The 16,422-nt window shown below is 38.3% G+C and overlaps 1 protein-coding gene across 2 annotated transcripts in view; it reads right to left on the bottom strand.

Moving 5' to 3' along the window:
• LOC124596551 (transcription factor E2F6-like) overlaps window positions 1-14,127 on the bottom strand; it is a 63,214-nt gene extending 49,087 nt beyond the window's left edge. Inside the window, exons 1-5 of one of the 2 annotated variants that reach the window (XM_047135734.1) lie at window positions 13,656-14,127; window positions 7,788-7,883; window positions 7,453-7,598; window positions 4,952-5,084; window positions 2,372-2,585 (exon numbers count right to left, since the gene is read on the bottom strand). In XM_047135734.1, coding sequence (XP_046991690.1) covers window positions 2,372-2,585; window positions 4,952-5,084; window positions 7,453-7,598; window positions 7,788-7,863 — 569 coding nt within the window. In that variant the 5' untranslated portion in view covers window positions 7,864-7,883; window positions 13,656-14,127. Of the gene's footprint in view, window positions 1-2,371; window positions 2,586-4,951; window positions 5,085-7,452; window positions 7,599-7,787; window positions 7,884-12,936; window positions 13,508-13,655 lie in introns of those variants that run through there. The other variant, XM_047135735.1, reaches the window with a different exon arrangement.
• Between the last annotated feature and the right edge of the window lie 2,295 nt (window positions 14,128-16,422).

Here is a 16,422-nt window from a genome sequence, read left to right as displayed (position 1 = left end):
ATCTGGTCCTATGGAACTTGACGTGTAAATCAAATAAAATAAATAATAAATTCTTTTAATTTATTCTTCATGTGATGCCACAATGATCTTTCACTTCTCTGACACCAAATTTTCTTTCTGTTTCACAATTGTTTGCAGCCTCTGCTTCACAAATCACCGTTAACTTAAAATTAGATTTGATTTGTCTGCGAGAACCAGTTGGAAACTGAACACTGAGATCCACACTTCTCAATTGAGTCATGGCTCTAATTTGCATCTACAATTTACGGTTCTTACAACGCAGACAATACAAGCATACTGAATGAAAACAACAGTGTTCGCTGCTTCCTACAGGTAAATCATCATCAGAAACTGTCCAACTTTAACACTAGCCAACCTTGAAAGTCAATAGCACTGCAGAACAGTTGGCAGCTTTAATGGCCCCACACATGACTGATAGAAATCTTGACATACTGGAAATAAGCCAAATATTTTCGACAAGTACGAGAATAAACATTGTTGCTCCCTGTGAGCTGTGCCACTAGGTTCCTCAGCAACCACAATTAGTGAAGTCATAGTTTTCCTTTCTACAATATTGTTTGCAAATAAATCTTGAGACAGTAACTTCAGTTGTGGGGCTATATATTGTACTTAGTTGCTATATAAACCATAAACACAAAGTATTTCAAGTCGTCCTCTGCAACTACAAGAAAACGCCTATTTTGTCACCAAACACATTTCCTTTTATTCAAATAAAACATTATCAGTGATCTGCAATGAAACAATTTTGCTTGCTTTTTAGAACCAAAATAGTTTGTTGTAAAATATACTGATTTCACATAAGGAAGTTTAAGTCTGATTTTCACTCATGCCAGGAAACATCATCTGCGTGCACATTTATGAGGTACTGGTTTGTTTGGCACAGTTGATTCCAACTTATCTACTCCCCCCCCCCCCCCCCAATTTCTTTGTGGTGCTGCATTGGGTTTTTTTACTTCAAGAAGTACACAGTTTTGCAAAGCAATGTGAGGTTAGGCCAGATGATATCACGTGTCCTGTGATTTTCTGCTAAAGAGGAGGAGCAGGAGGACTGAATTGAGCCAGACAGCTACCAACTTGTTTCATTGTTTACAAAGCCAACACATGCCATACTTGTTAGCTGACACATCACACCTTTGAACTTAGTTCTTTCAATCTGTGCTCGGAAAATCATATTCAGATTGCTTGTTGCTGCCGCCAGTGTGCCACAGCAAAATGTTTTCACATAGTTGTGTACATAAGTAATTCACCATTTGGCACTGTTGGCAGCTCATTTAAATGACATTGACTACTGCAGGCGAAACCACATTCTGGTCCTCTCACGGGAATCTTCGCTTAGGTGCAGCCGACATCCACATGACTAATGTTAAGTAGTTTTAATCAGAGCGCACTGCAAAATATTTCACATATGACCTGTTTTCCTTTCCTTCATCCTCCTCCTCCTCCTCCCGCCCCTCCTCTTTAGCAGGCAGTACCCACTTATCATACTGGACACAAACTCTAAGAACTTCAATAGGAAAATTACAAATGAATTTTACAAAACAGTAGTTGAGTAGGGGCAAATTTAAGAGAACACTAAGCGTCACTGAAGACTAACTTCTTTCACAATGGAGATCAAAAGACAGAAGAATAATTTTAGAGGAAAGAAAAGGCATTTACCTGAGAATCAGATGACTTCCGTGAATCACCAGAACATACAAGGACAGCTCAAACAAATGACAGTATTAGTAAGTTTACACTCACACACACACACACACACACACACACACACACACACACACAAATCCACCTTCCCTTTCCTTTTTTTCAATTGGCCTTTTAAAATCATGAACCAGAGCATACTGTCCCAAGGATTAGGCAGTGGAAACCTGGTGGCACAACTCATACACTCTGGTGTACAGGAAACATAAAAACCAGTATTGTGTGCATTCAAGCTTCAGTAATTTATTCGTTTTAAAAGGTTTCTAGGAATACTTATGGGGAACTATTGTAATGATTAATATTATGAGAAAGACCAGCTGCTACTCACCATAAAGATGACATGCTGAGATTCAGTCACGTACAACAAAAAGACTTTACATATTCAGCTTTTGGCCAATGTCTTTTTCAGAAAGGAACACACACACACACACACACACACACACACACACACACACACACACACACACACACACACACACACACCGCAGTTACATCCTGGACAGAGAGAGTGGCCGTGTGCATGATGTGTATTTTTTCCTTTTAGAAGAATGCTTTGGCTGAAAGTTCAGCATTTAAAACATTTTTCTGTTGCACCTGTCCCCAACTCAATATAATAAATAATCTTAAGAAGAAATAGGTTGTTCAAACAAACCTCCATTGTATGTTGTTTTTTGACTTCTTTTCCAGAATTCCAATGCCTTCAAGCACATTAGTGATGTCATATATCCTCCTCTTCTGGACATCCAAAGATTCTGATGCTTTATTGAGATCAACAACACCATTTGGTGAAGACTGGAGTAAATTTAAGAATTTTTTTGTCAGTAGGCCAAGGGATGTATCATATCGCGTTCGTTCTACATTTTTCCCTGAAAGAGTAGAAATTGCAGTTCTTTCATTTTTAAAGCATCTGATCAATGGCACTTGGTATGCCAGCATTTACATGATCGAACCAAACTACACAGTAAATTAAAAACTTTCAAGTATTAATAAAATACAAAACAGACTTAAAACAACAAAACAAATTTATGATGCTGGATGGAGAAGCAGAAATACAAGACAAATTATGGCTGTGAGCCTGCTGCGGCAGAAGATGTTGAATGCTCAGCTGAAGGTTTTAGATATCTGACAGGTTATATACTACATTCAAGCTACTGAATACGGAAGCGCACTGGGGACATAATCCAGCTTTTAAGCAATTTTCACAAACACTGTGCAATTAATATTCTTGGGCTCTCTTCTCCCTAGTTCTGAATTTGTAAAAGTCAAAAGTTGGAACAACTCGTGCTACTATAGTTCAATTCTTTTATCTTGGCAGTTCGCGCATGCCTGCCCAGACGCAGGAGATTGCTGCGTTGCCAGTTGCACACGACGCACGCGCCAAGAGAAGCAGCGCCATAGTATAGCATAGTTCGCAAACTTACGTTTAGGAGGGAACGCGCAGTTCATGAAGTAAAGCCACCACGGCCGCATTAACCCTTTCGCTGCTACAGAGACGTGCTCCCCGCATTCCGCACTGTGCGCGATTGTGTCACTGCACTGCTTGCCTGTGCTGACACATGGTGTTCCGACTGCTTTGACACTCTCATCATTCGATTCCACAAAAACTATTTGGCCCAAAAATTAGATTTTTACACCTCTTCTTGACTGATACCTTCCCCCCATAAATGACTTAATTTTGTTTCGATGTTCAACCCAGTTATTATGCACTATCCAATATAGTAAACCATTGTACGAAATTTTGAAGAGTTTGCAGAGGTAAAAGTCCATAGAGTATACTTTCCATATGGTCGATTTTAGTTGCCACAATGTTGAGAATGAAATGTGGACAATATACCTAAATTTCATATAAAATTTACTGTATAACAATATCTCATTTAATTTAAGTACCACATAGGTGTCGTATGTAATACTGAGAAATATTCCGTCTTTCGCGACTGTAACAAAAGTCTTATTTACACCGAGGACGTTTGGCTTTATTTTAAAGCACTTCAATCAATCAAAAGGAAGTAGACAAAATACATTAAACAAAACTGTGGACTTACAAAACCATTAGGACTTGAATATACTGTCTATCAGTGAAGTGCTCTGAGCTATGTCAAATATAATTTTTGTGTGTGGCACACACAAACAGCAATTATTTGCTAAAACACTGATCAGCCGACACAAATGTTGAATATTGTGTTACCGCAGCACAAAACTACGAAAGGTGACTTGGCAATGAAGGAGACAAAATACTGTCCACTGAAGATGCTTCAAAAGAGAGAAACACGTCTTGTGTAAATAAGTTGCTTATTACAGTTGCAGAAGAGGAATAGTGTATGTGCCATACCTTTCATTGATTGAAGTGCTTTAAAATAATGCCAAACACGCCTGGTGTAAATAAAACTTTTATTACAGTCGCGAAAGACAGAATATTTCTCAATATTACATACGACACCTATGTGGTACTTAAATTAAATGAGATATTGTTATACAGTAAATTTTATATGAAATTTAGGTATATTGTGCACATTTCATTCTCAACATTGTGGCAACTAAAATCGACCATACGGAAAGTATACGCTATGGACTTTTACCTCTGCAAACTCTTCAAAATTTCGTGCAATGATTTACTACACGGTAGAGCATCTTCTGAATAATACACGTGAACTACTTTCAATTGTTACAGATGTGGGACCTTTTTTGAAAACAGTACAAACTACATGGGAACTGCTAGTAATAAGTTTGTTAAAATAAATGAAACAATTTAGAAAGGCATTCGCTTTTGGCACTTCTTTTGGAATATGTCTCTCAACTTTGTTAAACTTTTTATTTACACATATAAACTTTCGGATGAATTAACGAACTAGAAAACCAGACAAAACATTTTAGTAGAAGAAACTGGAAAACTATAACACAGAATATTTTTATTTATTTATTTTCAAAAGCACAAACTACCAACATGTCAATGAAACGTAAAACTTGCATACGTGCTTAAAAAGGAATTTCCCAACATTTACATTTTCCCACAACTTTTTTAAGTCCTCTGAAAAGTATAAAATACAATATCACTGTAGTCGTAAAATATGTATAACACTTATTACAGCATCATCCAAATGCATATGTAACTCCCATCCAAATGTGCCTTACAGTTTGACTCTTAGCTCCTATCAACCACTACCATTAGTGTCACTGCAAAGTGGAAGATTCAGTTTGCTTTCCCTCTTACTAAGTTATATTCTTCATTATGTACCTTTTGGTATTGGACTTCCATATGAGCAAGAACTTGAGCTGGATGCTGTCCTCAAACGAGTTTTGGAGCGAGGAGTCTTGAAACCAGCATCACTTGCTGGTGATGTTTCCAGATTTAAGCGCCGTTTAACATTCTGAAAATAAGATAATCCAGAAAATAAGATAATCCATCATAATGACCTAGATAAACAAACACATAACAAAGAAGTAAAAATTCACAATTACTTACGTATTATTTTTCTGGATCAAAACCCTAGCCTTGAAAAGAAAGAAAAATAGTACATTAGGTCCTGTGGGACCATCAGAGCCAAACTACTCAGTCAAGGTATAAGTTATTACATGTTCCTTATCAAGAGCAATGCGGAAAGAAAAGACTTGCGATATTAAGTCCATTAAGAAACAGTTTATGGTGAAAGAAATCAAGAACTGTAACACACACCTACATAGAATAAATAATGTGTGCAACAAGAAAGCCTTCAGCACATACCTGAAAATACAGGGCTCGTCAGAAATATATAACACTTTTGCTGGAAGCTTACCAAAAATGGAACTTTCAGAGGAGTTCACACCATAGTGCACAGTGGACAAGTGCCTAGTTCCCAATAGTGAAAACCAAAAATTGTTTTGAGTTTGGCAACATTGTTGCTGTCCTTACTCCAAAGACTGATTTGATGCAACTGTACGCATTAGTCTATCCTCACATTCACTACCTCTGTGTAACTACTACAACCTGCTTGTACTTGAACCTGCTTTATGCATTCAATCCTTCGTCTCCCTCTGCTGTATTTACCTGCCATTACCAAACTAACAATTCCTTCATGCTGCAGGAATATTCTTATTAACTGATACCTATTTTTAGTCAAGCTATGCTGTAATTTTTCTCCCCCACAGCTGATTTACTACCTCCTCATTAGATACCACATCTACTTATATAATCAGCAGCTTTCTTCTGTAGCACCACATTTGAAAAGCTTCTCTTCTTGTCTGGACTGTTTATCATCCATGTTCCACTTCCATACAAGGTTACACTCCAGACAAATTTTCAGTTTTTCTTCAAATGAGGAGAGAATTACAGGTGGTGACGTCTTTGTCAACATTAAGTTAGTTTTCTATTGTCATATATTGCTATAAACAAACTTCCATGTTCTCGTACAGGAAGAAAAGAGTACGAGTTGCAGTGAGACAAAGAAAACACTATATGGTAGCACACAATTTTGTAATCAGCAATCATTTTTGTACACAAAATTGGGAGCAAATCCCCAGAACTAGCAAGGGACACTCCTAAAAGGAAAGAACAATTTGAGGAGAGCATCATTTCAATCAAGATTTTAACATAAAACTTGGCTATTTTTTCCACAATTTTCTTTCTTCCAAAACCACTAGCCCAGAAAATTACACAGGAGTTGCTGGAAAGTAAGGGGGAGGCACTAGTGGAATTGAAGCTGGGAAAGAGGACCATGAGTAATGTTTGGGAAGCACGATTATAGCAGTCTCTGTGTGACTCTTCATCTGTCAGTTTCTGTTGTAAGGAAGTTTCACAATAAAAACTCTCCAGTACAGAGTTAAAGATTCTTTCTACAGTAAGGACATTACTTGTAATTTCAAAAACTGAAAATAGCTCTGGAGTACCATTTCAAGCGAATGTTCCCGATGAGTATTCACTACTGAAATCCAGACGTATCATTCTCATAAATGCTTGCTATGGAACACTCCATTACATCATGCTAATAATTAATGGTGAGAAAGGATATAATAAAAACTGAATATAGTTGGCGAAGTGGCCAGTAGCCATACGTTACTACAACACAAATTAAATTACCTTTTTTCCACTCACTTTCACTCAAACTGTGGCCAATGAGGTGAAATAAGTAACACTTCTGGCTTAGATATGTTACAAGAAACAAACAATTTTACCAGCAAAATTGTGTGTAATATTGATTTCCACAGCCTTTTCAAATTGAGCAAGCCGAACAACGCTTAACTTCCTTCAACTACTACTGAATAACTGAATCAAATTGACAGGAACTTTCATGTGGCAGGGTGCAAGCATTGGAAAACAGAGCCAAAGGTTTGCATTTTGATTTAGAAACAAATTTAAACTGTAAACAGCTCCACCCAAATCTTAAATTATCTGGGTCTGATATGTTCACATGTTCTTAAATATGGTTATCACCTCAGAAAATGGGTATACCAGCAGCATAATTTGGAGGATGAAAAAGACTGCTATACAACTCTTATTAGTAAGATCAAACATTATGTCAAAACCCAACTAGTGCTGCCACCAAGCAATTTATCACCAATCTCTTAGTAACTGAAGTGCCTCCCACTCTCCAACCCCCCCCCCCCCCCCCACACACACACACACACACAGAGAGAGAGAGAGAGAAAACCACGACAATAGTTAAATCATCAGCTGCCTGTTTACTGTGCACAAACTCCCTTCAAAATGATGAATGTTTCAAACAAACCTGCATACTAGTGTCTATTCAGACTCAAACTCACCTCACTCCTTGGTGGTGGAACTGCAGGGCACCTTATTATCTGGTTCTGTGGTGTCTGACCATATTCATGATCAAGCAGATGATATGAAGTTGGTGTAACAACTGTCACCTCTTCTGCAGTTGTGATATCAACATAATGCTGCTCACCTGTGTATTGGAAGCAAAGTTATAATGTATCAAAAATTAACAGCACATTAATTTGGAACATGAAAAGTCAGCAAGTAGTAGAACCCCTCCCCCCCTTTCCCCACACACACCACGACCCACACAAAACCACTACCATCACTCGAAAATAAATAATTTACAGAGATGAGTGTTGTTCAGAGCTTATCATACCCAGTTTAGCTTCTGGTGTGCTGATATTTCGGGTCCCATTATTAGTCAATGCAGCAGGCCTTCTCCCACGAGGCATGCCGCTAGTGGCACACTATCCTGAAAATTCCAGAACAATTTTTATCAATAACTGAAACTACTGATTTGAGAAGCAAGGTGGCAGGGGACAAAACATATGATACATGAACAATCATTTGAAGTTATAAAACTAGAGCTGACAAGACACTTTTCCATGTAACGAACAATGACCTTTGGTTTCTGTTGACACATTACCACTATCAGAATGTAAGTCATTAATGATGGTTGAAACTTCAGCCTCTAAGTAGACAGTACCAAGGTTGGAGAAGTAAAAGTACAACACTGAATGAAAATTTAGTAACGCAATACAGCCTCTTGGCAAATATATTAATAGCAAGACATTAAAATTGGGAACTGTTTGTGATTATACACCAGTAGACCAAATTCCTATCTTGGCTGTTGGCAATATGAACTTTGTCGGGAAGCCACCAAATTTTATCAACAGCACAGCACATACATAATCATGCACGTAATACAAGTATAATATAACTTTGCATTCCAAGTGTGAGCTGGTCACAGCAACTGTAACAGATTCCATCTATTGTGGAATTCTCACGCCCTCCACGAAAGAGTGTCAAGTGACACTGTACGTATACATACCAGAGGGGGTGATAGTATTCCTCTCGGGTGTGCAGCCGGATCATAACGTCTTCATGACACAATATTTCCAAGGTCCAACTGGCCGCCATCTTCAGGTGAGAGTGCTGGTGCACGATCTCGCCGGAACTGTCTTCCCAGCGCACGCCTATATAGGCCGCAGAAGGCCCACAACGCGTGCGCGAGAAGGTGCCGTTTTGCCAGTGGTGGAAACAGGCGAAATCGAGATATCGCTAACAAAAATTTAAAAATTTTATTCCGACGATCGAAACACAGACAGTTGTTTTTTAATGTCTGATAACACCGGGTCCCAAGTCTTACTTAAAGGATAACCATTGTCTCATTAATAAGATCTTGAGATAAACGAATCTCTATGGATTCTTTTAAAACACAGTCCCAATAGCGAGATGTAGGGGCAACCATTTGTGTCTCTTCATACAGCATTCTGTGTCCCTCGGTGAGACAGTACTCCGCCACTGCAAATTTCTCAGGTTGGAGCAACCGTGTGTGCCGCTGGTGCTCAACACATCGGGTCCTGAATGGTCAGGATTGTTTGACCAATATAAGCCTTCCCACAGTGGCAAGGGATCTTGTACACAACCTCAAACCCAAGTCATCCTTAACAGAGCCAAGAAGCGCTCTAATCTTGGCTGGAGGACAAAAAATACTTTTGAAATGAACAGATGCTAAATACATACTTTTTATTCAATGACAAATATTTTGAACAGACGGACAGAGTCGCTATGGGGTGCCCATTGTCCCCAATAGTTGCCAATCTTTTTATGGAAGATTTTGAGGACATGGCGCTGAAGACGGCGTCCTTAAAACCAACCTGTTTATGGAGGTATGTTGAAGATGCGTTTATGCTGTGGCCTCATGGGAGAGAAGCTCTTGACCGGCTCCTAGATAATTTTAATTCCCTGCATCAAGTTTACCATAGAGGTGGAAAGTGATGGAAAGCTTCCGTTTCTTGATGTTCTGGTGTACAGAAAGGATGATGGGACACTGGGACACAGTGTTTATCGCAAGCCTATGCACACGGACCTTCACCTGCATACTTCTAGCTGTCATCCATCGTTCCAGCGTATGGGGGTCCTGTGGACGTTGGCGAGAAGAGCTTATGCCATTTCAGATGGAGAAAGCTTGACACAAGAACTGGACCATCTTAAGGTTGTGTTCAAGCAGAATGGCTATACCAATAAACAGATCTGTCGTGCTTTCCAGTTTGGACCTTCACCTGAACCACCAGAAGATACCTGCAAATCAGTGGCTTTTCTGCCTTTTGCTGGGAGCATTTCCTCGAAGATAGGAAGAATTCTGAAAAGATATAATATCAACAGTATTTTTCGCCCGCCAGCCAAGATTAGAGCACTTCTTGGCTTTGTTAAGGATGACTTGGGTTTGAGGTGTGTACAAGATCCCTTGCCACTGTGGGAAGGCTTATATTGGTCAGACAATCCTGACCATTCAGGACCCGATGAGTTGAGCACCAGCGGCACACACGGTTGCTCCAGCCTGAGAAATTTGCAGTGGCGGAGCACTGTCTCACCGAGGGACACAGAATGCTGTATGACGAGACACAAATGGTTGCCCCTGCATCTCGCTATAGGGACTGTGTTTTAAAAGAATCCATAGAGGTTCGTTTATCTCAAGATCTTATTAATGAGACAATGGTCATCCTTTAAGTAAGACTTGGGACCCTGTGTTATCAGACATTAAAAAACAAGTCTGTGTTTCGATCGTCGGAATAAAATTTTTAAATTTTTGATAGCGATATCTCGATTTCGCCTGTTTCCACCTCTGGCAAAACGGCACCTTCTCGCGCACACGTTGTGGGCCTTCTGCGGCCTATATAGGCATGCACTGGGAAGACAGTTCCGGCGAGATCGTGCACCAGCACTCTCACCTGAAGATGGCGGCCAGTTGGACCGTGGAAATATTGTGTCATGAAGACGTTATGATCCGGCTGCACACCCGAGAGGAATATTATCATTTATTACGCCAGGAAAGCCTTCATGGTCACATACCTGAGGGGTATTTAACCATCACTTAATTTCACAAGTACAAAGCCGGTCCATATACAAAATTTTTCAATCATTATTGGCCAATGTGAGAATCTAGATTCTTCTGTAAGCTATGTGTAGGGTACCCTGCAGCAATTTTCAGACATAAATGTAACCTTTGCTATAATTTGGGTTTCTATTTTTTAATACTTTGTGTGATATCTCACCCATTATATGGATAAAATTTCCTTTATCTCCAACAAATCACAAATTAAAAAACAAAAAGGCATCTGGAGTTCAGCACAGCGAATTGTGTAAATCTCTGGATAATGAGGAATATCAATACTTCTTGTCAGCTTTGACCAGTGATGTAGGAAAAGTGTGACAAACATTGTAAACAATGTGGTGACTATTATGTAACATTGGTGGCAATTTTTTCGAACTAAGAGACTATGCTACAGATCACGCTTATTTGCTTTTCCAACCCACAACCAAACCTGTCATCCTCCAACATAAACTAGAACTCAGGCTAAGCTAGAGATCAATTTGTCATGACAACCAAGCTTTGCACTTCCACATTTGTTGGCTTTGTCAACTAACAACCAAACTGTGGAAATACAAACCAAAAGGTGGTGCCACAACAGTCATTAACATTATGTCACTGATCCAAGTCAACAACTGGTATCAAATATTATTCTTGAACTGGGCTTAATTTTGACTGCAAGAGCATTCAGGCACTTCCCAGAGACTTTTTAACATAACAGAACAAACCAAAGATTTAAAATATCATGTATTAAATTATGGCATAACTATAATTTACCACTGCACTGGCACCAGTGAACTTTATGATGTGTGACTAACATGATGCAATGGGCAGTAGCTTCTTCCACCAAGTACGAAATCTAATCTGGAACAAGGAATTCCCTCAAGGAATCAAATAGACCATGTATAAAATTTATCTCCTGCCAATCATGATGTATAGTCTAGAGGTGTGTGTCATAAATAAGAGTCAAATACAAGCATGTGAAATGAAGTTCCTTAGGTCAGCTCTACAAAAAACTAGGAGAGACTGTCAGGAATGATTATGCAAGGAGAGACCTGCAGGTGACACTGACTACAGAGGAGAGAATGAGTGCTTTGAGACTGAAGTGGTTCGGTTATGTGAAGTGAATGCACCTGACAAACTCCACACCAGTATTCGGAGATGGAGGTACCATGAAGAAGACCAATTGGGCGGCCTAGAAAGAGATGGACAGACCAGGTTAAGGAAGATCTCAAGAGGAGAGGAGAAACATGGGATGTAGTGGAGGGAAAAGCTATATCAGGACAGAAACCAATGGATGCATATTGTTCACAAAGTTTCAACCAGGCCTGCTGGAAGGAAATCCTGATGATTTCCGATGCACAGGAATTTTCATTCACTTCAGTAGTAACTGTTAGTAGTTAGTCCTCTGGGTAAGATTTTCCTATCTTTGTGTAAGAGTGGCGTTTTTACACTTGACAATTATTTGCCTGAAACAAATCAAATTTATTTGTTAGGACCACTCACAATACGCTGCCTGAAAATACCCTAACAAATATAAACACACCAGTTTTTTTTTTCCTTTAATTCACTTCTCTGCTACACAATTATACAGGAATTTTATGTCTGGCTTGAATACGGCTTAATATAGGCTGGTAACTCTGGTGAAAATTGAGCTATTGTTGATGCTCTGGTACCATGGGAAATTAAATTTTAAGTGATAAAACAAAAAGTTAAGCACAAATTTTTTTGCTGTTTCCTAAACTTACATTACAGTAAAATAATACGATTAATAATTTAACTTAAAACACAAATAACTGCTTGAGAAAGACTTAGGCAATACCAAATCAATGTTTAACAGAAACTTTGATTCCTGCAGGTGTGATGAGGCTGTCAATTAACTATCCCCAGTTTTCATGTATGAGAATTATTATCCCACACTACACTGCAATTTCAAAAGATTAAGTGCAATATAAAAATTTTAAATTGCAAGCCAGATACGGTTTAGCAAAACTTATATTTTGTTGGATGGAGCCTCATTTTAAGGCTCCAATTTAGAGAAACATGGGTTAGTATGTAAATTTGTGTTCCAGTCTACAACTGCAAAAAGACATCTTCTGAACTATGTGATTACTGTTACTGTAAAGAAGGCTGTCCACTAAAGTACATCTTTTAAAACTCAGACAATAATGCCAAGCATTTTCAGAAAAAAGCTTGTACACACACACGAGAGAGAGAGAGAGAGAGAGAGAGAGAGAGAGAGAGAGGGATATTAAAAGGAAGTAACAATGCAACAAGTAACGTGTAAAAGATCTGACCTGCAATTTTTATGCCAAAAACTCCTCACAAGCTCACACTGAATTCTGTGTTGCAATAATTATAGTCATCACATATCTTCGTTTTCTAACAAATTATTCAAGTTTTATAAACAAATTCTGCAATGTTAATGTACCTAAAAACAAGCTTCCATTACAATATGCTGCCCAATTTTGTTGCTGCACGTTAGAAGATATTTAAGGTATACGTAAAAAAGACATACTTTCCAAGTTACAAGTATCACAGATGAATGCAAAATATAACCATAAACAAGTACACTGAACTATTGCAAGAACAGAAATCTATATGCAACAAAATCGAACACGTGTGGCGTACTGAAGTGCCTGCATAGACTTTCAAGACAAGAATAGCAGTTCAAATGACTCCCAAATAATTACACACGTCTGTATATACCACCTCTCCAATCAAGAAACTGTGGCACGCGTTTTACTTCACGTCAATATTTTAACATCTAATACGACTGCTGTTTCCCAGAAACATTCAACACGACACGTGGTTCAGTAATTAGCATCTTACAAATATCGTTATTTCTTTCTTTCCACTCGACGCTGATCGTTATTCCAAAATCTAGCATGAAACTAAACGTGTTATCCGAATATCTATCACGAAGATAGACGATACATCATACTGTCTTAACATTTCACGTTACTTCGTTTCTCGTGCTATATGAACTACCCACTCTATTGAATGTTAACGGTTAACATTTTCAATTTTCGCATTACACACAGGACGCTTCTTTGCTTGAGAAAGGCCGATCATGTTACCAAACTCAAACTTACGAGTTCACTTACGACCCACACTACTTTACCAAAAACTGTAACTCGTTATACTTACTATTAATGAAAAGCAAAAACATCCAGCCACGGCATGAAGTATAACTGCAACTCTTCACTAAAATTTTAAAATGTTACATGATCACAAAAAAAGGATGCAATGATGCCGAGCATTTGAAGGTGTAGTCTTTTGTTTTGTGATTGGCTTGGTTAGCCGCAGTCACCGTGCCATAATTACAAATTTACGTTCATTTACTTTCCTCAATACACTCGATTTAATGCCCACACTAAAACCAACTCAAAAATCATACACGGCACGTGCTTATTAACAAGTAATACGATCAACAGGCTCCAAATTTCCACATATTTCAACCACACAACCTCCCTCACATCCAGCCATCTGCTGCAAACAGCCAGTAGCAACAATGAATGTGGCGCGAACTTGTATTTCCCGCAAATAACGTACATTCGGTCTCGGCCCTGGAATCGGGGCCCAGAACGTAGGTATGATTCACTGTATTAACTTCAGAATCACACGGTTTTGGAGCTCGGAATATCGCATAGACAATATAAGTTAAATCTTAAGTCATATTTTCTAATTTATAAAGACCGAGTACTCAGCAGTAGCACATCTAACACAAAAATTGGTCGTTATGCTCGGTCAAAGTTTTGAAAAGTTGCTCGCCAGGTGACAGCAGCGGAGCAACATGGCGGAACTTTACATGTGGTAGCAGATGATTTAGTCTGATGTTTAAAGCTGCTTTGTGTGTCGTATAATATAAATCAGAATTATTTGCTCGATAAAGAATTAGTATTATTGCATTAATTAATTAAATCCAAGGTGTCAAGTTGAGAAACGATTGATAACGGGAAGAGAGTGCATAGTAAACAATTGTGAATACGGAATTTAGTGCCAGATTGTAAACCATTAGAGGAAATAGAATTTTAAAGTGTATGAGGGTCAACCGCCAGTTCTTCATTATTATGTATACAACGGTGCAATATGTGTAATTCCTCGTCAGTATTTTTATCGATTTCTCCATTACGTATGCCCACCCACCCTACTTCTGGCTCTGACTGAAATTCGGGCGCAAAGGACAGTTTTGTTCATGCTGTAAATAGAGTTATTTTCACATACGTATGTAATTATTGAGGCTTACGTGACAATTTCAACGTTGTTACTACTTGCAAATCATGAACGAAGAGTCAATTTTGTCTCAGAATGGTGCCTACGATCAGTTGTGCTGTGTAAAAATTGCACATGTATACATTCGGCAAATTTCTTTAGAAACGATTGAAATGTGATCATTGTTGCAAAGAGCGAAATTTACTGTTGCAAATGCATGCCTTGTTTCATAAGGTAAGCATAGACCAAAGCTCTTATTAGGTCTGCATGAGATTGTCACAAGCCCTGCAATATGTAATGGTAAATATCTCAACACTACCAATGTACAAACCTTTTAACTAACGTATGTTATATACATGGCATGCAAATTAATCCTACAATGGATATAAATCGCTCGGTGTTTTTCTGTTTTAATGTGGGCAGTAGGTTGCAGATCGACAGCTGTAGACTAGTAGTACATATATTGAACACAGAGTACTCAGGTGTAGATGGTGCAGCAATGCAGTAAATTTTATGAGGTCTTTGTCTCTTTGCTACTGTGTGTACAGTTGTTTTATTTTTTACTATATATTTCTCTTATGCTGCTATGTTATAGCAGTCTATGAGCTATTCCTGGTTGTCCATGGTCAGATATTTGTAATACTTCGACATTTCTAATTCAGCATTTTGTTGGGAGTCATGAAGTAGGACCTACTGGGCACAACTGTGCTAAAGTTAATATTAGGTAGGCGTACTTAGCTTGTAACAATATTATGACTGAATCCATTAAAGATTTTTGTTTTCTGTTTTTACAGTGCAGAAAATACAAGCTATGCAAAATAATCACTGTTATGCAAGAAAACTATAAGTTACTTAGGTACCTTTAGTCAGTTATCCTACACTTTATGAAGAATATACTACTACACTCGTTTCTGTCAACTCCTAAGAGCTATCAGGCAAGTAGCTTTGCTCGAAAATTGTACCATACTGTTTTTAGTGTTTGATAATTAGGAATTTTCTGTTCTATATCTGTTTTAAAATAACTAAGTGGTCATCAGCCATTATTTTTATTTTGCCCTGCTGTCAGCTGGGTAAGTGCCATTACAAATTCAGAGGACCAGTCAGTCCTACATTTATTTGTTACTTTCTACTTGTTCCACATTTGTTAATGAGAAAAATGCCAAGGTGCATAATGGTTTACAGTCCACATTAAATTGTACATCCCCCCCCACCACCACCACCAAACAGACTGGTTCGCAGCAAAGGCAGGCAAAGGTATGCCGAAGTTAACTTGGGAACAGTTCATCAATTGAGAGCATGAGACTGTATTCACAGTAGGCCTAATGAGATTATTCCCATCCAGTGATTTAGTGGTTCCTGTGTGACGATAAAGAAACTTTGAGAAAATGTATGTTCCCAGCAAACATTGTTAAAGATTTAAGATCACATATTATATACTTGCACAAGATAGTCATTTGACATCATAAAGCAACTTTTGTGTGACTTGAGTTTACAGCAACTTTGATATATAATATCTCTGGCAATAATCTTTTTTTAGAAAAGCAAAATTAGGCCATTTTGTACAACATTTTTCACTCTGTTAAGTGACAAAAGGTATATGGCCCTAAGAAAAGGCAAGAAATTGGAGGCATAGTGAAAATGCGCACATATAGCTGATATTGGAATTAAATTTAACCTCTTTTATTGTGTTTTACAATTGCTA

This window comes from Schistocerca americana, chromosome 2 (genome assembly GCF_021461395.2).
Source record: "Schistocerca americana isolate TAMUIC-IGC-003095 chromosome 2, iqSchAmer2.1, whole genome shotgun sequence".
Classification (NCBI taxonomy): domain Eukaryota; kingdom Metazoa; phylum Arthropoda; class Insecta; order Orthoptera; family Acrididae; genus Schistocerca; species Schistocerca americana.
Note: the sequence above shows the minus strand (reverse complement) of the source record. Positions and strands in the feature narration are given on the sequence as shown.